The sequence below is a fragment of the Giraffa tippelskirchi genome, chromosome 13, assembly GCF_054371585.1.
Source record: "Giraffa tippelskirchi isolate mGirTip1 chromosome 13, T2T-mGirTip1v1.2.pri, whole genome shotgun sequence".
Taxonomy (NCBI): Eukaryota; Metazoa; Chordata; class Mammalia; order Artiodactyla; family Giraffidae; genus Giraffa; species Giraffa tippelskirchi.
Window position 1 is genome coordinate 86,045,072 of NC_137287.1, and position 19,680 is coordinate 86,064,751.

Consider the following 19,680-nt stretch of genomic DNA (forward strand, 5'->3'; position numbering starts at 1 on the left):
ACAGATAGAATCGAGTTCTTGATGGCGGGGAAGTGGATTGCCCCAGTCTGCACCCAGCTTTGTTGCCCTGAGTGTTGAGAAAGTTCTTCGGTTCCTCTTCCTGCAGAGTGTTCAGACTCTGCTGTTAAACAAGGGCTCTAAACACACTTTTAGGAGAGGGAGAGGAAATTAGAGATCTCAGAAAGCCCAGTTCTATTATTATTAATCTCAGTTCTACAGAGAGCAAAATGAGGCTGTACCTATTTATATTAAACTCCATGTTCATAGAGTTCATTAACTCCTAAGACTCTTGTGAAGTCACTCAGTCGTGTCTGACTCTTTGCGACCCCATTGTAGCCTACCAGGATCCTCCATCCATGGAATTTTCCAGGCAAAAGTACTGGAGTGGGTTGCCATTTCCTTCTCCAGGGGATCTTCCCAATCCAGGGATTGAACCTGGGTCTCCCACATTGCAGGCAGATGCTTTACCATCTGAGCCACCAGGGAAGCCCCCTAAGACCTTTTAGGAGATTAATATGTTATATAATATTTGCGTTGATCATGTTTTCATCTGTTTTTGTCAAGGAGCTTTGTTGATGCTTTTCTGTGATGTTACCTGTTGGGGTGGGCTCTGCATGTAGTAAATATACCCAATTGATAAAAAAATCAAGGCTGCCTCTAGGCCATATAACACTTGTTACAGCCGTATTACAAAGAAGAAACGCAGCCAAAAGGTTCGGTGACCTAGTTCAGCCCTGGAGATGGCCCCCCAGTGGTGTGTGGCAAGGTTAAGGGATCCCTGCTGTTCTCAGGCTCCTGGAGATGAGCGTCTGGTCCTCAGTCAGCATCCCTGAGCCGGGAGGCCCTGTCCAGAGTTGCAAAGATAATGCTAGGACACTGGGCTGGGCCTCGAGGGCTGTGGACCCACAGCAGCAGAGTTTGGGGCCAGCAAGTATTGGCCCTTTGCAGGTGAGCCCCCAGGCTTTTTCTTGGACCAAGCCTGTGCCCTCAGCTGTTTTGGTTTGTTTTTTCCAGAATTACTACCCTGTTCTACAGGTTCCACACCCCTCCTAGAAAAATCTGGCCTGGTGAGGGGCCCAGCATTGCTGAGTCCAGGGTGGACATGGTGCTCTCAGGGACATAAAGGGACCAGGTCACCCCATCTGCCGAGGAAGGAGCCAGGATGGGACCCGGTCTGTGTGGTTCAGATGTCATCGGCCACCTTCTCAAGAGCCTTCACTTTGATGGATTCACACCGCACTGTCTTAAGGACACTGGGGAAAGCAAAATCAACATGTATGGTGACACTATAAACGTACTCCTCACACAGGCAAAAACAGCAGCAGAAAACAAGGCACAGACCCTGAGACCAGAGCTCCAGCCTGGCGGGGCCTACAGAGGTGCCTGGTACCGGGCTGACCCTGGTCAGTCCCTTCTGAGTGGGGACAGTGCTTGCGGACCCCAGTGCCATGCTGTCCCTGCTGTCCTCTTGTGCAGGGGGCCATAGGAGACTCTCCCGGGCCTGTTTGCAGAACTAAGTACACTGCTGAACCCTGGACACCTGTGTTCAACTTGGGAGGAAAGTGAAAGAGATTCAAAGATTTTAAGGCTGATTGCAACATTTTATGCCTCAGCACCCATCTCTTAGGAAAAGAGATAATCAAGCTATTTTCCTAGTGCTAGTTAAAAGTTGGAAAGATCAAACTACAACTTTTAAAATACATATTTGTATGAATAGTTACAGGCAAAATGAAAACATCTCAACCATATCCCTGACCGGCCAACTTCTTATAAAACCTCTCAGGAGAACCCCAGAAGGAGGTCGGTGGGGGAAAATGCCCCTTGTGTGTGCCTGGGAGAGGGGGAATGTTCACAAGATGTTCACTTGCTCAGACAGCTTGATACTGTCATCTTGGTGTGCTTGCCTGTTGGTTATCAAGCCCCGTGGGAACCCCATATACTAATAAATCAGTTCAAGTGTAGGGTAAATACTGTCCAGGACGATGAAAGGTCAGGAAGAGGCAATGGGCCATGAGCAGCAGTGACAGTCGTGGTGGGTAGAGAGAAGCTTGTTACACCGTGATGAGTCTGTGATTTAAAGGACAGTGGAACATGGATGGGAATTTTAAAGCCAGGCATTCATATGATCAAAAAACACAGAAGGCTGTCTGAGACTGAAATCTGTATTTTTTTTTTTTATGCATGCATGTTCTTTCGATTTGTAGATTTGATATGTATGAAAAGTTTTCTTAAATTATATCTTTTAAAAGTACATTTCTTATGGCAATCCACTCCAGTATTCTTGCCTGGAAAATCCCATAGTCAGAGGAGCCTGTTGAGCTACAGTCCATGGGGTTGCAAAGAGTCGGACACGACTGAGCGACTTCACTCTCACTTTCTTTTGCGTGTGGGGAACATTGTTACAACATATGTTGCTGAGTGCTCTATACACTGATATGTTAAGTCCAGCCCGCTCCATGTCATGTGTTCCTTGGGTCTGACACATGCACAGTGCCATGACACCCCTGTTGCAGGATCCCAAGGGGTCGTCAGTTTGCCCTAAAAGTGCCCCAGGCTCCTATTGCGCCCACCCCTCCCTCCTTCCCTCCGACTCCTGGGAACCACCCCACCTCCCCGAGCATTTCATGTTGACTTTCTTTAAAAGGAAAGGCCGCCAGCCCTTGTGGGTGGGGGACGTGGTGGCGCGGCCGGGGGTCCCCAGCGCCTGGGGAGTGCTGGCCCACCCCTCATGCCCGTGCGGCCCCTCCCCCCCCAAAAAAGTACATTTCTTTATTTGGCTCCACTGGGTCTTAGTTGTGGCATTCAGGATCTTTAGTTGTGGCCTGTGGGATCTGGTTCCCTAACCAGGGATCAAACCTGGGCACCCTGCATTGGGAGCGTGGAGCCTTAACCACTGGACCCCCAGGGAAGTCCCCCCAAGGCCTTATTCTGGATGACTGGAAGCAGCATGGAGGTCCCGTGTAGGAGCAGGACTCTGTGGGCTGGATCTTGACTCTGCCACTGCCTTCCATGGCCCATTGGGTGGTTGTAGCAGGGGCAGACAGCCCCAGGCGTGGGAAGCGTTGGAATCCTGCATGATCCCCAGCAAGTGTCGGTGGCCGTCTCTTGTTTTATCCAGAAGTTTATCTCTCAGTCCCCCAAAGCCAGCAAATAGGCAGCAGATGGAAACAGGCAGACATGTCCATCCGTCTGTCCCATTGTGTTGACCGTACTGTTGGCACTGAGTGCCCAGTGCAGGTGTCAGGAGCTGTTCACCCTGCAGGGCTGGCTCACCCCCACCAAGCATAGACAGGGCTCCGTCTGTCCTGGGGGTCGGCTCCGCACCACCACCCTGCCCCACTTCCCTGCCCTCAGGGGAGGTTCCTTTTTGTCCCCTTGGGGACTCCAGAGGGGCAGTGCACAGAATCTGCTTTTGAAGGACCTTCCCTAGGGGGCAGCCCCTGGAAAGGTGAGGTTGGCAGAGGCTGAAGGGAGGGAGCCCATTTTAGGGGTGCAGGTAAGCGCAGTGTTGGCTGAGTGCAGCCTCTCAGAAGGTCCGCTCTGCACTGGGATCTTCATGTACATGAGGCAGAACCAACTGTCTCAGATGCCTCCTCTTGCTCCCTCAGCGCATCTACTATCTGTCCCTGGAATTCTACATGGGCCGTACCCTACAGAACACGATGGTGAACCTGGGCCTCCAGAATGCCTGCGATGAAGCCATCTATCAGGTGTGGTCCTTGGGGCTGGGCTGCTGGGGTGGCCTCTTGTGGGCACCGAGCCTTAATCCAAGCCCTGCAGAGGCGAGTGCTGCTATCTGGGACTGGACGCTGGGGTGTTGAGGGGGATGGGTGGTGGGTGTCGCACGCCCAGCGTGCAGGGACGGGGGCAGGTTGTGATGCCGAAGCTCGAAGCTTCTAGACCATTGCACGTCACACGCCCACCCCACATGGCAGAAATGCCTGATATCGCTCCATTTCTCTTTACTTTGTTGACCTGGTGGCCCACCTCCAGCTCCCCTCTCCCACCCTAAAGACACTTGTCCTGCACCTGCTTGTAAAATTGCCCTTCTCTCCTACTTGGAACTGTTGTTGTTCAGTCGCTAAGTCATGTCGGACTCTGCGACCCCATGGGCTGCAACACGCCAGGCTTCCTTCACCATCTCCCAGAGTTTGCTCAAACTCAGGCCCGTTGAGTCAGTGATGCCATCCAACCATCTCATCCTGTGTCATCCTCTTCTCCTCCTGCCTTCAATCTTTCCCAGCATCGGGGTGTTTTCCAACGAGTTGGCTCTTTGCATCAGGTGACCAAAGTATTGGAGCTTCCATGGACAGAGGAGCCTGGTGGGCATAGTCTATGGAGCCGCAAAGAATAGGACACGACTAAGCAACTAATACAAGCAATAGAAAATACAGGGAGGCATATGTCTTTTTAAACATTGTACATTTTTTCCTCCTAAAATGCTGTTTCACTTGCTGTTTAGCTTTTAGTTAAGCTTGTGCTGGAAAGGTTTCCATGATGACGGAACTTGAGAATCTCAGGCATATGTTGGCAGTGCCTGCCTTCCAGGCACAATGCAGGTACCAGAGGCTGTGAGCTGAACTGTCGATGGTGCAGGGCTGGATGGCCTCCTCCCCAGGCTCCCCAGTTACAATGCAGTGTAAAAATAAAACACACGGGACTTCCCTGGTGGTCCACAGGTTAAGACTTGACCTTCCCAAACAGGAGGTACTGGGAGCTAAGATCCTACATGCCTCATGGCCAAAAAAGCATAAAACAGAAGCAATATTGTAACACGTTCAATAAAGACTTTTAAAAAAATGTTTAAAAAAAGAAAAAACATCCCACTGCTGCATCACCCTGGGCTCCAGTTCCAGAGCAGGTTCTGCTAAAAACTAGAAATTCAGAAGAAGCCACTCTCTCCTGAGTGCGCCATCAAGGACACACTTAAAATTACAGGAAAGTTTAAATATACATGGAAATTGACTGCTATGATGAACGTCTTCACATACCATCATCACCCGGTTTCCCCAGTCCTCAAGCCCAAGACATGGCCAGTCTTATTTCCCGTATACCCCCACCACTCTCAAGTTATTTAAGAGCCAATATCAAATGCCATAATAGTTCATGTGTAAATATTTCACTAGATATTTCTTTTATTTTTCTTTGGCCAAGCTGGACAGCTTGCCAGACTCCTCTATCCTTCACTATCTCCCGGAGTTTGCGCAAACTCATGTCCATTGAGTCAGTGATACCATCCAACCATCTCATCCTCTGTCATCCCCTTTCTCCTCCTGCCCTCAGTCCTTCCCAGCATCAGGGTCTTTACCAATGAGTCAGCTCTTTCCATCAAGTGGCCACAGTTCCTATTTTATAAATAAGTTCATTTGTACTATTTTTTGGTTTCCACACATAAGCAATATCACATAGTAGTTGTCTTTGTCTGGCTTATTTTGTTTAGTATGATAATCTCTAGTTGCTGCAAATGGCACTATTTCGTTCTTTTTTATGGGTGAGTAATATTCCACAGATACATACCACATCTTCTTTATTCATTCATCTTTCCACGGACATTTAGGTTGTTGTGTCCACGTCTTGGCTATTGTGAAGAGGGCTGCAACAAACATTGAGGTGTACGTGTCTTTTCCAGTTAGAGTTTTCTTCTGACTGATATATGCCTAGGAGTAGGATTGCAGGATCATATGATAGTTCTTTTTTTAATTTTTTGAGAAACTTCCGTACTACTCTCCCAGTGGCTGTACCAATTTACATTCCCACCAGCAGTGTAGGAGCGTTTCTTTCTTCCCATATCCTTACACCAAATTTTAATGTTGGGTTCTCAAGTCTAAAAGAAAGCAGACTCTAACCTCTGATTGCTACAAGCTCACAGGATTTAAATATCTTGCCAACTATCACTTGAGGGAAAATATGAAGTACCATTAAAATGTTACTTCTGTTTCTGTTCACAGTTGGGGCTGGACTTGGAAGAACTGGAGGAAATAGAAGAGGACGCTGGCCTGGGGAACGGAGGCTTGGGGAGGCTGGCAGGTAACCCCAGCCCCTGTCTAGGACAGGCCTTTCCTGACACGGCGCTTGGTCAGTGAGCAGCACACAGCAAGGCCAAGGTCAGCCATGCTCCCAGCGCTGGCCTGTCAGGGCAGATTGGTCCCTCAGAGTGGATGGGACAGTGTGTCCTTCAGGTCGAAATCTTTGCCACTGGTAGGAAGAAAAAAATCAACTTATACTATTCTCTTTCATACAAGGGGCACTTCATAATTATGGAGACCAGACTTGCCAGTCCTGGGGACCTGGTGCAGAGAGAGGTTTCCAACATACCTACCACCCTCCTGATTGGAAGGAAGACGGGCATAGAATCACACACACATTTACGAATGTAGCCCAACTTAAGGCACCTGTTCCTGCCCTACTGCAGTGAGCTGACTGCCCCAAAGAGGCAGAGCTGTTCCTCTCGGAGCTGTCGCTCCCTGCTCACCCAATTTGAGAGCAGCCTCAGTTTGCTGATTTTTTAGTTTGGGCTATTTTTTCCCCCTCTTATTTTAATTATAACAACGGAGAGGGGCCAGGCCGGGCCAGGGGCCAAGGGCGGCAGACGAGAGGGGCCAGGCCGGGCCGGGGGCTGGGGGCGGCAGCCGACAGGGGCCAGGCCCGGCCAGGGGCCGGGGGCGGCAGCCAAGAGGGGCTAGGCCGGGCCGGGGGCCAGGGGCGGCGGCCGACAGGGGCTAGGCCGGGCCGGGGGGCTGGGGGCGGCGGCTGACAGGGCCTAGGCTGGGCCGGGAACCGGGGGCCTGGGGCGGCGGCCGACAGGGGCTAGGCCAGGCCGGGAGCCGGGTGCAGCGACCGGCAGAGCCTAGGCCGGGCCGGGGGCCGGGGGCGGCGGCTGACAGGGGCTAGGGCGGGCTGGGGGCCTGGGGCGGCAGCCGACAGGGAAAACTAGCTAATCTGATCACACAGACCACAGCCTTGTCTATCTCAATGAAACTAAGCCATGCCCTGTGGGGCCACCCAAGACGGATGGGTCATGGTGGAGAGGTCTGACAGATTGTGGTCCACTGGAGAAGGGCATGGCAAACCACTTCAGTGTTCTTGCCTTGAGAACCCCATGAACAGTATGAAAAGGCAAAAAGATAGGACACTGAAAGATGAACTCCCCAGGTCAGTAGGTGCCCAATATACTAATGGAGATCAGTGGAGAAATAACTCCAGAAAGAATGATGGGATGGAGCTAAAGCAAAAACGATACCCAACTGTGGATGTGACTGGTGACAGACGCAAAGTCCGATGCTGTAAAGAGCAATATTGCATAGGAACCTGGAATGTTAGGTCCATGAATCAAGGCAAATTCGAAGTGGTCAAACAGGAGATGGCAAGAGTGAACGTCGACATTCTAGGAATCAGCGAACTAAGATGGACTGGAATGGGTGAATTTAACTCAGATGACCATTATATCTACTACTGTGGGCAAGAATCCCTTAGAAGAAATGGAGTAGCCATCATGGTCAACAAAAGAGTCCAAAATGCAGTACTTGGATGCAATCTCAAAAACGACAGAATGATCTCTGTTCGTTTCCAAGGCAAACCATTCAATATCACGGTAATCCAAGTCTATGCCCCAAGCAGTAATGCCGAAGAAGCTGAAGTTGAACGATTCTATGAAGACCTACAAGACCTTTTAGAACTAACACCCAAAAAAGATATCGTTTTCATTATAGGGGACTGGAATGCAAAAGTAGGAAGTCAAGAAACACCTGGTGTAACAGGCAAGTTTGGCCTTGGAGTACAGAATGAAGCAGGGCAAAGGCTAATAGAGTTTTGCCATGAGAATGCACTGGTAATAGCAAACACCCTATTCCAACAACACAAGAGAAGACTCTACACGTGGACATCACCAGATGGTCAACACTGAAATCAGATTGATTATATTCTTTGCAGCCAAAGATGGAGAAGCTCTATACAGTCAGCAAAAACAAGACCGGGAGCAGACTATGGCTCGGATCATGAACTGCTTATTGCCAAATTCAGACTTAAATTGAAGAAAGTAGGGAAAACCACTAGACCATTCAGGTATGACCTAGATCAAATCCCTTATGAGTATACCATGGAAGTGACAAATAGATTTAAGGGTCTAGAGCTGATTGACAGAGTGCCTGATGAACTATGGACAGAGGTTCGTGACAGTGTACAGGAGACAGGGATCAAGACAATCCCCATGGAAAAGAAATGCAAAAAAGCAAAATGGCTGTCTGAGGAGGCCTTACAGATAGCTTGGAAGAGAAGAGAAGCGAAAAGCAAAAGAGAAAAGGAAAGATATTCCCATCTGAATGCAGAGTTCCAAAGAATAGCAAGGAGAGATAAGAAAGCCTTCCTCAGCAATCAGTGCAAAGAAATAGAGGAAAACAACAGATTGGGAAAGACTAGAGATCTCTTCAAGAAAATTAGAGATACCAAAGGAACATTTCATGCAAAGATGGGCTCGATAAAGGACAGAAATGGTATGGACCTAACAGAAGCAGAAGATATTAAGAAGAGGTGGCAAGAATACACAGAAGAACTGTACAAAAAAGATCTTCATGACCCAGATAATCATGATGGTGTGATCACTCACCTAGAGCCAGACATCCTGGAATGTGAAGTCAAGTGGGCCTTAGAAAGCATCACTACGAACAAAGCTAGTGGAGGTGATGGAATTCCAGTTGAGCTATTTCAAATCCTCAAAGGTGATGCTGTGAAAGTGCTGCACTCGATATGCCAGCAAATTTGGAAAACTCAGCAGTGGCCACAGGACTGGAAAAGGTCAGTTTTCGTTCCAATCCCAAAGAAAGGCAATGCCAAAGAATGCTCAAACTACCGCACAATTGCACTCATCTCACATGCTAGTAAAGTAATGCTCAAAATTCTCCAAGCCAGGCTTCAGCAATACATGAACCGTGAACTTCCAGATGTTCAAGCTGGTTTTAGAAAAGGCAGAGGAACCAGAGATCAAATTGCCAATATCCGCTGGATCATCGAAAAAGCAAGAGAGTTCCAGAAAAACATCTATTTCTGCTTTATTGACTATGCCAAAGCCTTTGACTGTGTGGATCACAATAAACTGTGGAAAATTCTGAAAGAGATGGAAATACCAGACCATCTGACCTGTCTCTTGAGAAACCTGTATGCAGGTCAGGAAGCAACAGTTAGAACTGGACATGGAACAACAGACTGGTTCCAAATAGGAAAAGGAGTCCGTCAAGGCTGTATGTTGTCACCCTGCTTATTTAACTTCTATGCAGAGTACATCATGAGAAATGCTGGGCTGGAAGAAACACAAGCTGGAATCAAGATTGCCGGGAGAAATATCAATAACCTCAGATATGCAGATGACACCACCCTTATGGCAGAAAGTGAAGAAGAACTAAAGAGCCTCTTGATGAAGGTGAAAGAGGAGAGTGAAAAAGTTGGCTTAAAGCTCAACGTTCAGAAAACTAAGATCATGGCATCTGGTCCCATCACTTCATGGGAAATAGATGGGGAAACAGTGGAAACAGTGTCAGACTTTATTTTTTTGGGCTCCAAAATCACTGCTGATGGTTATTGCAGCCATGAAATTAAAAGACGCTTACTCCTTGGAAGGAAGGCTATGGCCAACCTAGATAGCATATTTAAAAGCAGAGACATTACTTTGCCAACAAAAGTCCGTCTAGTCAAGGCTATGGTTTTTCCAGTGGTCATGTATGGATGTGAGAGTTGGACGGTGAAGAAAGCTGAGCGCCGAAGAATTGATGCTTTTGAACTGTGGTGTTGGAGAAGACTCTTGAGAGTCCCTTGGACTGCAAGGAGATCCAATCAATCCATCCTAAAAGAGATCAATCCTGAGTGTTCATTGGAAGGTCTGATGTTGAAGCTGAAACTCCAATACTTTGGGCACCTCATGCGAAGGGTTGACTCATTGGAAAAGACCCTAATGCTGGGTAGGATTGGGGGTGGGAGGAGAAGGGGACGACAGAGGATGAGATGGTTGGATGGCATCACCGACTCGATGGACATGGGTTTGGGTAGACTCCAGGAGTTGGTGATGGACAGAGAGGCCTGGCATGCTGCAATTCATGGGGTCGCAAAGAGTCAGACACGACTGAGCGACGAACTGAACTGAACTGATTTTAATTATTTTTGCTGGCCTTTATGGGGCAAAGGAGTTGGGTTAAGAACTCGGAAGGGGAAGCAGCAGTCCCAGTGAGACTGGATTGCACTGTGTCCTGCTGGGCTCTTGGGCCTAGAGCTTCTGGAGCCGAGAAGATTGATTCTGTGCCGCCCTAGAGTGTGCGGGGCCCCAGAGTTTACAGTACCATGCGATGGCCCCGCCTGCCCCTTCTGAGAGGCATCCTCCTGTGAAGGGAGCAAATGCCCTAACATTGGTCCGTGTGAGTGTGTGTGTGTGTATGTTTATGTTTTCAGAATTCAAGTTAAATTCTGCGGACATTATAAGTGCAGCATATGTTTCTGGCAGATGAAACATCCCACAGATCTTCACCCTTGGCCAGGTCTGCCCCACATCTGGGGAAAGGCCCTGTGCACCCCACATGAGGGCGGGGACGGTGTGTGGAGATGGGCCAAGTTTGGCCGTGTCCTTTGTGTTCGTCCCCCTTCCCACGCCCCCAAGTAGTCCCCACATTGATGCTGTCTTGGCCCTAGGCTCTCAGGCTGAAGGGCCTCAGCGGTGGGGTCCATTTTCCTTTTCATGAGACCTGAGGCCGGCGGGTGCCCACAGAGCCTCTGCCTGCCACCCTGGGGGCTGCCCCCCTACCATGGGGTGTCTGCTTGCCTCGGTGTCCGGACCGGGGCTCAGAGGCCTCGGATCTGCTGACTGTCCCTGTGTTTGGACTTCCAGCCTGCTTCCTTGACTCTATGGCCACCCTGGGCCTGGCGGCGTACGGCTACGGGATCCGCTATGAGTTTGGGATTTTCAACCAGAAGATTGTCAATGGCTGGCAGGTGGGTGTGGTTTTCTTCCTTTGCTCGCTTGCAGCCCTCAGGCACACAAGAAAGTCACCAGGCACTGTTGAGTCTGCTTCTGGGCTTTCTGCTCCTCCGGGGCTGCATTCTGGCCCTGGGCAGAGCGGAGGAGGTGGGGGGGGCGGTGCTGAGGGCCCCGGGCACTCCGTGCTCTGCATGCCCTCAGCCAGCAGGGCCTGTCGCCCATGCGTTCTCATTGCACGTGGCTTCTGTGTGGCGACAGGACGTCTGTTGGGCTCAGGCCAGAGCCTGGCTGGGCCTCTTGTATTTGGGAAGATGCTGCTTCTGCAGACAGTTCGTGGTCCTGCTCCGCAGAGGGGACCAGGCTCTGACGTTGGAATCTCACTGACGTACAAGGAAGGATCACCTTCCTGCCACCAGGAAGTCAAAGGCAGGACCAGTTCTGTGATGAGTGTCTGCCTACTCCAGGCAGAAGGGTCTCACCTTCTGTGGAGTCCTGGGGAGAGGGACTCGGGAAGCAATAACCTCAGCCACGTCACTGTCCCCAAACCACGACCCAAATGCTCCTTCTGAGGACTTGCCTCCTTTCTGTCTCTGTGACTTGGCTGTCCTGGACGTGTGATGTAGACAGAGCCATCTTTCTTTCATGCCCTGACTGTCCCGGTCGCATCTTGTAGATGGAGTCACGTGGTGCGTGGACTCCGAGTAACGTCTCGAGGTCCGTCAGTGTGCCTCAGGACTTCTCCCTTTTACTGCTGAATTCAAGCCATTCTTAATGTCTTTTTATTTTGATCTATTCTTCTGCATTTTATATGAACTTTCTTAATAGTCCGAAAGTGAAAGTGGACATTGCTTAGTCGTGTCTGATTCTTTGCAACCCCATGGACTGTACAGTCCATAGAATTCTCCAGGTCAGAATACTGGAGTGGGTAGCCTTTCCATTCTCCAGGGGATCTTCCCAACCCAGGGATTGAACCCAGGTCTCCCACACTGTGGGCGGATTCTTTACCAGCTGAGCCACAAGGGAAGCCCAAGAATACTGTAGTGGGTAGCCTATCCCGTCTCCAGTGGATCTTCCCGACCCAGGGATCAAACCAGGGAGGGTCTCCTGCATTGCAGCAGATTCTTTACCAGCTGATCTACCAGGGAAGCCCTAATAATCTGAAGTGTTCACTTTTAAACCGAGAGCCTTGACCAGAATTGGGAATCTTTACCTTGTAAATCAACTGCAGTTGTGTTTCCATGCTGGGGCTCATCGTCTGGCTGGCGTGGTTGTGCAGGTGGAGGGCGAGGCCCACTGGTGCCCAGGACTGCGGCCCCCCCTCACCTGCTGCTCCTGGCCTTACCTGCCACCTGCCCTCCCCTGCCACCCCCTCACCTGCCACCCCCCTCACCTGCCACCCCCCTCACCTGCCACCCCCCCTCACCTGCCACCCCCCTCACCTGCCCCCCTCATCTGCCACCCTCCCTTCACCTGCCGCCCCTCCCGCCGCCCCCCGCCCTCACCTGCCACCCCCCCTCACCTGCCACCCCTTCAGGTGGAGGAGGCTGACGACTGGCTGCGCTACGGGAACCCCTGGGAGAAGGCGCGGCCAGAGTACATGCTGCCTGTGCACTTCTACGGGCGCGTGGAGCACAGCCCTGAAGGCGTGCGCTGGCTGGACACACAGGTACCACGGGCGCTTCCTGGGGCGGGGATCTGAGTGCAGGGACCCTCGACTTGCCTCCTGTTAGGGGCTTCCCTTGGGGCTTCCCTGTGGGAGCTGCCTCCCCACATACTTGCTCAGGATGGTTCAGACCCTGACTGTGAAGCTACCTCTACAGTTTAACGGGAGCCGTGTCTCAGGGTGTTTTGTGGTGAGCAGGTTGGTGCTGGGAGGGGCAGGGAACTGGGGGGGATGGTGAGAACAGCTTCACATCCCAGGGGCCGGCGCTCACTCACCGTATAGCCCTGGCTCTCAGTAGGGTCTCCCGGTACAGCTCACTGGTTATTTGGAGCCATCAACACCCTGGGCAGGGAGCCCTGGGTGGATGTCGCAGAACGGAGCACCCCCACCCAGCTGGGCCCTGGTAGGGGGACCAGGGCAGGAACACCAGGTGCTGGAGGAGCATGGTGCTGGCCTCGGCGGGCACACACACAGAGTCCCCCCAGCTCAGAGATGGGAGGGTCAGGGGAGGGCTTTGTGGGGGCCGGGGGTGGGATAGCTTGCAGTGAGTAAGAAAGAGTCCGCTGTCCTGTGATTCGGGCAGATGAGCAAAAACAGGGCAAGCCTGTGAGCCACAGGTGTTCTTGTGGGCTGTCCAGATTCAAGTCTGAACTGGGACTCAGGCCAGGCAGGCTGGCGGCCCAAGATGCAAGAATAAGTTGTATTTAATTTTAAAAGTGGGGAAGGGGTCTGGTCTTCTAGGCGTGTGTCCCTGTAGAAGACGAGTGAACAAAGGCCTGGAGACCCCAGCGGGATGCGATGAGGGCCTTCCCATGGGGCCGGGCCGTGGAGAGGGCCGGAGCAGTTTGCAGATGCTTTGCAGGGCTGGTCGAGGCCAGGATCGGGGACAGGGTTGCGGGGAGATGGAAGGGAAGGATGAGGCTGGGGGATAGCCCCCCACCCAGTCCTTTGTGGCTCTGGGAGCTGCCTTCACACCCTGAAGCCACCTTTGGAAGTGGACCTGAGTGTGAGCAGCGCCATGAGAGGGCCCGAGGGCAGCGGGGACCCAAGGTGGGGGCGCCTCTGTCGGCTAGAGTGCACTGGTGCTTCCAGGCACACAGGGACGGGGAGTGGGGAGCACACAGGCTGCCTTGGTTTGCTGAAGTTCGAGGCCAAGGCCATAGGAGGAGTCTCCATAGACGTGGGGTATGGTTAGAAACAGTGGCTGTGTGCGAGGCTAAGCAAGTCCTGAAATCAAAGTTGCCCACACAGAGTTGAGGGACGAGAGGGCAGGCATGGAGGGTGGAGGCCAGGGACACGGGAGGAGGGGCTGCCCAGGGCCTGGTGACTGTGGACACTGGCGTGGAAGGTAGAGCTGGAGGAGGCCTGGAGAGTGGTTGGTGTTGTTCGGGGCAGGAGAAGCGAAGCCAGAGGAGGGTGGCCACCAGCGGGAGGCTGCTCCTGTGAGAGAGCCACCCCAGCCTCGGGGGACGCGGCCCAGGTTGGGGACCACGCTTTCCCTTGGCAGGTGGTGCTGGCCATGCCGTACGACACCCCGGTGCCGGGCTACAAGAACGACACTGTCAACACCATGAGGCTGTGGTCCGCCAAGGCGCCCAACGACTTCAAGCTCCACGACTGTGCGTCCCCTCCTGTCCCCACCTGGGGCTTGATCCCAGACCGACCCTAGCTGCACTCACAGCCCACGGGGCTCCCCAGCATGGGAGGGCTGAGGGCAGGTTCCTTGTGAGCCCTAGGCTTCCCAGGGACCCCATGTCCTCCAGAAAGAGCCAGGGCCTGGGGCGGGGAGGGGCCGGGCAGCAGAGCAACTGTGGGGTGCCTTCTGCTCGGAAGTGCTTGTCCTCAGACCCATCAGGGCACTTGGGAGCCTCACAGGCTTGCAGGTCCTGACCCCGCTCTCTCTCCTCAGTCAACGTGGGCGGCTACATCGAGGCGGTCCTGGACCGGAACCTGGCCGAGAACATCTCCAGAGTCCTGTATCCCAACGACAACGTGAGTAACTGCTGTGGTACCGGGGGAAGGGGGGCTCTCATCTGTGCTGCCTCTCCGTGCGGGAAGCTGGGCTCCATTAGGGCCCCCGTGTGCCCCACACTGGTCTCAGCTGACCTCCTGAGAGTGAGAGCAGACACGGCATCCCTGACGGGGCCCAGGAGCCCCCAGCCTCACACCTCCAGTCCTCCCCGTAAAGACAGGGCCGCGGAGCCCTCAGACCTCACCTGCCGCTGGAATCTGCTCTTCAGCACCTGGTGTGGCTCCCTAAGAATCAGGGGGTGCACTTGTCAGGCGGGGCCAGCAGTGCTTGTCCTGCAGTGATGCCTTGAGACCCACACGTCATGGTTTAAAAAGCTCTTTGTAGGCGTTTCCCCACATGCAAGACGGGGGTCTCAGCCACGTGTTCCACGGCCCCCAGATTCTTAGCAGATGAGCCCTTAGGATTTGCCGAGCTCTGAGGGTGTGGTTTCTTATTTTACCAGCGAAATATGTGCACACAACAGCACAAGGCCCTGGGCTGAAGGGCTCACAGGAAAATGCCCCCCACCCCCATCCCACCCCCAAATATTGCGAGAAGAGGCTCCTGCTTCAGGTGTGAGGCCTCCGGATACCCGCACCCGGGAGGTTGTGTTCCTGGCCTCAACCCCTCGCTGGCCCCTCTCAGGGCACTGTGACCCCCTCCTGGCTGCCCGTGCGCTCCCTGCCTGTCTGAGGGTCATCTGACCTTGGCCCCAGATCTGGGCTGGACCCCAGCCTGGCTCTTCCCTGGGTTGGGGGCCCCATGGGTCCGTGGCCGAGGCTGAGCCCGGGCATGTCCTGGCGTGTCTGCAGTTCTTCGAGGGGAAGGAGCTGCGGCTGAAGCAGGAGTACTTCGTGGTGGCCGCCACCCTGCAGGACATCATACGGCGCTTCAAGTCGTCCAAGTTTGGCTGCCGCGACCCTGTGAGGACCTCCTTCGAGACGTTCCCAGACAAGGTATGCTTGCAGAGGGCCGAGCGGGAAGCTGAATCTGGGCCATTTCCAGGTGGGGCCTCCTCCTTCCGTCTGCAGCATGCTGGGCCAGGCCAGGCGGGCAGCAGCTCCACAGCCTGGGTCTCTGTGTCCCCGGGGACTGGGCCTGGGATGCTGTGAAGGGCCCCGTCGGGCAGAGCAGCCAGGTTGCAGGCTCAGTGGAGAGGCCAGCCGCCCGCGTCCACCAGGTGGAAGCAGCGTTCCGAGATGACCTGCTCCCTGCTCCTCGGCCGGTTTCCACACCGGGACCCGAAGCCCATGCCGCACCCTCCACTGCCCGTGGCCTGCCCCACGACCAGGCTCCGTGGGTGGGCAGCTGAGGACCCCAGTTTTGCACAAGCGGTCGAGAGGAATGAAGGGGTCACCCCATGTCAACGCAGGTGGCCATCCAGTTGAACGACACCCACCCAGCCCTTGCCATCCCCGAGCTCATGCGGATCCTGGTGGACGTGGAGAAGGTGGACTGGGACAAGGTGAGCAGCGAGCCTGAGAGCCTGGTGCGGGGTGAGCTCCGCACCCTGCCCCAATGGCAGGGCTGAGGACTGGGCTGGTCCTGGGACATGGAGCGGGGCCTCCCTGGGGGAAAAGAGAAGGGCGCTGTCCCTGGGAAGACAGGGCCGGGGGTAGGAGGATGTACAGGAGCGGGTCTAGGGTTTCTCCCGAGGGCAGAATGCTGAGTACAGGCAGCAGGGCAAAGGCCAGGGAAGAGTGGTTTTCTGGACAAGGAAAGGATTCTGACACTTGTCAGAGCTTCTCACGTATGCTTTGTTATCTTAGAACTGTGGCCAAAGACCCAGAGGTGTTCAGCTTACAGAAATACATTGTTTATTTATGGGCTCACTTATTTTGGTCCTAGACTCTTTAGTGGGGCTTTCTTGATATCACTAAATTAAATCAACATATAAAGCCATTTTACCCCCTTTTTTAGGGCCAGATCCCCTTTCTGGTTTAGGGTGCACCTGGTTTGGGGCTGAGCCGGTGCAGTTCACCTCTGTCCAGCAGAGGGCGGGGCCGCACACTTCATCAGCTGTCCCTGGACCACGGGTGTGAAGTCAGTTTGGTGGAAATAAAGCTGCCTGGAGCTCTGTTGGGTTTGCAGAGGAAACTGCGGTGATTCCCAGGTAGCAAAGAGCTGCTCGATTCCATGTATATCCTGGGTCATGTCAGGAGAGTGAATTGGTTCAGTGTATGTGCTGGGTCACATCAGGAGAGTGAAGGGCAAAGCACTCACCATGGGTCTGGGAAGCTCCAGGCCCCAGGGCAGAGACGTGCAGCTGGCAGGGCCCTTCCTGGTGGCATCTGAGCACCTGCTTCTGACACTACATGTGCCCCTCGGCTTGGCGTCCGGCAGCTGGTCTTCTCTGAGCACTATGGGGTGTTCTGGAATATTGCAAGCTGGTCTTCTCTGAACACTGTGGGGTTTCTGGAGTGTTGCAAGCTGGTCTTCTCTGAAGACTGTGGGGTGTCCTGGAATGTTGCAATCTGGTCTTCTCTTAGCCTTGTGGGGTGTTCTGGAGTGTTGGGAACTGGTCTTCTCTGACACTGTGGGGTGTTCTGGAGTGTTGTGAGCTGGTCTTCTCTGACACTGTGGGGTTTTTGTCACAGGCCTGGGAAATCACAAAGAAGACTTGTGCGTACACCAACCACACGGTGCTGCCTGAGGCCTTGGAGCGCTGGCCGGTGTCCATGTTTGAAAAGCTGCTGCCGCGGCATCTGGACATCATCTACGCTATCAATCAGAGGCACCTGGACGTGAGCATGGTGGGGTGTCAGGGGTGCACCTGCAGGGCCTGCCCGTCCTGTCGTGATGGCGGGAGGATGCCCGCGCCTGCTCCCCTGGGCCCTCCTCTTCACTCCACATTGGACCATCAGGCCTGGGACAGGTGCTTCTTGAACGGAATAGCCTCTGCTCACAGAGGACTTGGGGCCTGGGAGCTGGCCCTTGGCAGAGCTGTTGGCTGGTCCCCACACTGGGAGCCCTGCTCTCAGGATTGGAGGGAGCCCTTTTCCCCATATCTGAGGAGGTTCAGATGTAAGTGTCTATTCCTGGCATGCCACAGGCCTTTGTCCTGAGACATCACTGCAGTGTTTGGGTGATGGGGAAAAAGTCACCTCTGTCTTTTCTCTGTCACGCATAGAGAGGATGCTGGTACAGGAACGGGGGGACTTAGGGTTCAGGTGTGATGATTTTCCTCTTTTTGATCTTTCGGTGAAAGAGTGGCTGTTCTTACTGGTAGACTGTGGTTACATCCTGCCTGGGCCACCGGGCGCAGCATCTTCATCTCTTCCTGTGGGTCACACGGCACCTGCTCAGCTCTACCAAGTCTGTGGGCTGAGCCCGCAGCTCAAGGCTAGCCAGCCTGGGCTGCAGCCGCCCTGGGGGAGCAGCCCCCACCCTTCCGCTCACCGCTCTGTCCTTACAGCATGTGGCCGCTCTGTTCCCTGGGGACGTGGACCGCCTGCGGAGGATGTCGGTGATCGAGGAAGGGGACTGCAAGCGGATCAACATGGCGCACCTGTGTGTCATCGGGTCCCATGCCGTCAACGGCGTGGCGAGGATCCACTCAGAGATCGTGAAGCAGTCAGTGTGAGTGGGGGGTGCCCTTTGGCTCCCACCCCACCCCTGCCACCCGCAGCACAGTGGCTGAGGCTGATAACCGCCCAGAGCTTGGTGGTGGGAGGGTGAGCCTCTGGCTCAATGGACGATGCTGGGGGCTGAGCCCTCTTGTCACCAGGAGCCCCTCCGGCTGTCAGTGTTCTCCATCTGTCCAGGCAAAAGATCTGCTCCTGGAGCACCTGCCTGGGGACGAGGGCCCTAGGCCAGACGAGGGGAGGTCAGGGCGGAGGTCAGGGCAGAGGTCAGGGCTGGGGCTCATCCCCGAAAGAAAGGAGGGATTCCAAGGGCAAGTTCCCTGCTCCAGCCCCTCTCCATAGGACAGGATCTCGGGATTCCGTCTTTCAGTCCTCGTCCCAGTCCTCGAGTGGGACACCTGCCATGAGCGCCCCGTGGCCTGTGTCCCCAGGGCTGGCCTGAGGCTTTGTGTGATGTACTGTTTTATCCCCACTGTCTGTCCACGGCCTGCTGTCAGGACCACTGGGAGGAGGCCAGGCTCCAGCCACCTGTTGGGATGGTTGGGCTCCTGGGGAGACAGAACAGCAAGGCTGGGTCCGGGGCCCCTCCAGGGGGCCCTGTGCCCTTTGCGCACCTTGTTCCAACCAGCGTTTGCCAAGTCGCCTGTGGTCTGTGTGTTTAGCTTTAAGGACTTTTATGAGCTGGAGCCAGAGAAGTTCCAGAATAAGACAAACGGCATCACACCCCGCCGCTGGCTGCTCCTGTGTAACCCAGGGCTGGCAGAGACCATCGTGGAGGTGAGGCCAGTGGCCCCGGGCCCGCCCAGGGCTGTGTGGGTGCGACCCACCCCCTTGCGTGTGGAGAGTGGGGGCTCCTGGACGAGTAGGGGGTGGGCACCGCCACCCACAGGTGTGACCAGCCTGGCAGTTGGTCAGCAGCCCTGGCGGCCTGTGCAGGAGTTCAGAAGGGATCCTGGGCTTCAGGTCCAGCTTGTGAGTCCTGACGAGATGTGTGAGCTGGGGACGCAGTCATTGTTGAGTTGTTCCCATGTTCTCAAGCGGGTCCAGTGTGCAGGATCTCCTGGGAGGGGGTGTGGTGGAGAGGAGCGGCCAAAGGGGATGCAGAGCGCAGAAGCCGTGTCGCCCTCATGGTTCCACAGAGGATCGGGGAGGGTTTCCTGACAGACCTGAGCCAACTGAAGAAGCTGCTGCCGCTGGTCGGGGACGAGGCGCTCATCAGGGACGTGGCCCAGGTCAAGCAGGTAGGCCCATCATGGGGCCAGGAACCCAGCCCCCACTCGGCCCTGTGGAGGGGCCCCAGGTCCTTGGGGAGAGCTTGTCTGGGGGGGAAGCGCGTGAGAATCGACACAGGCCCCGCATCTCCACTTGAGGTGCTGTCTGTGCCCCCAGACCCCCCGCAGCCGCCTCACAGCCAGGCAGGCCAGCTCCCTGGACGGCCTCTGAAGACCGAGACTGACTCTCTGCTGCG

The 19,680-nt window shown here is 54.4% G+C and overlaps 1 protein-coding gene across 5 annotated transcripts in view; it reads left to right on the plus strand.

Annotated features, from left to right (window-relative positions):
- Positions 1-19,680, plus strand: part of PYGB (glycogen phosphorylase B) — a 38,573-nt gene that overhangs the window by 8,105 nt on the left and 10,788 nt on the right. For 2 of the 5 annotated variants that reach the window (XM_081560495.1, XM_081560496.1), the window contains exons 2-12: positions 5,949-6,027; positions 10,865-10,968; positions 12,489-12,620; positions 14,125-14,236; positions 14,527-14,609; positions 15,441-15,584; positions 16,001-16,093; positions 17,226-17,372; positions 18,044-18,207; positions 18,875-18,989; positions 19,352-19,453. In XM_081560495.1, the coding sequence (XP_081416621.1) occupies positions 5,949-6,027; positions 10,865-10,968; positions 12,489-12,620; positions 14,125-14,236; positions 14,527-14,609; positions 15,441-15,584; positions 16,001-16,093; positions 17,226-17,372; positions 18,044-18,207; positions 18,875-18,989; positions 19,352-19,453 (1,275 nt within the window). Of the gene's footprint in view, positions 1-3,608; positions 3,711-5,948; positions 6,028-10,864; positions 10,969-12,488; positions 12,621-14,124; positions 14,237-14,526; positions 14,610-15,440; positions 15,585-16,000; positions 16,094-17,225; positions 17,373-18,043; positions 18,208-18,874; positions 18,990-19,351; positions 19,498-19,680 lie in introns of all 5 variants that reach the window. The other 3 variants (XM_081560493.1, XM_081560494.1, XM_081560497.1) reach the window with 3 other exon arrangements.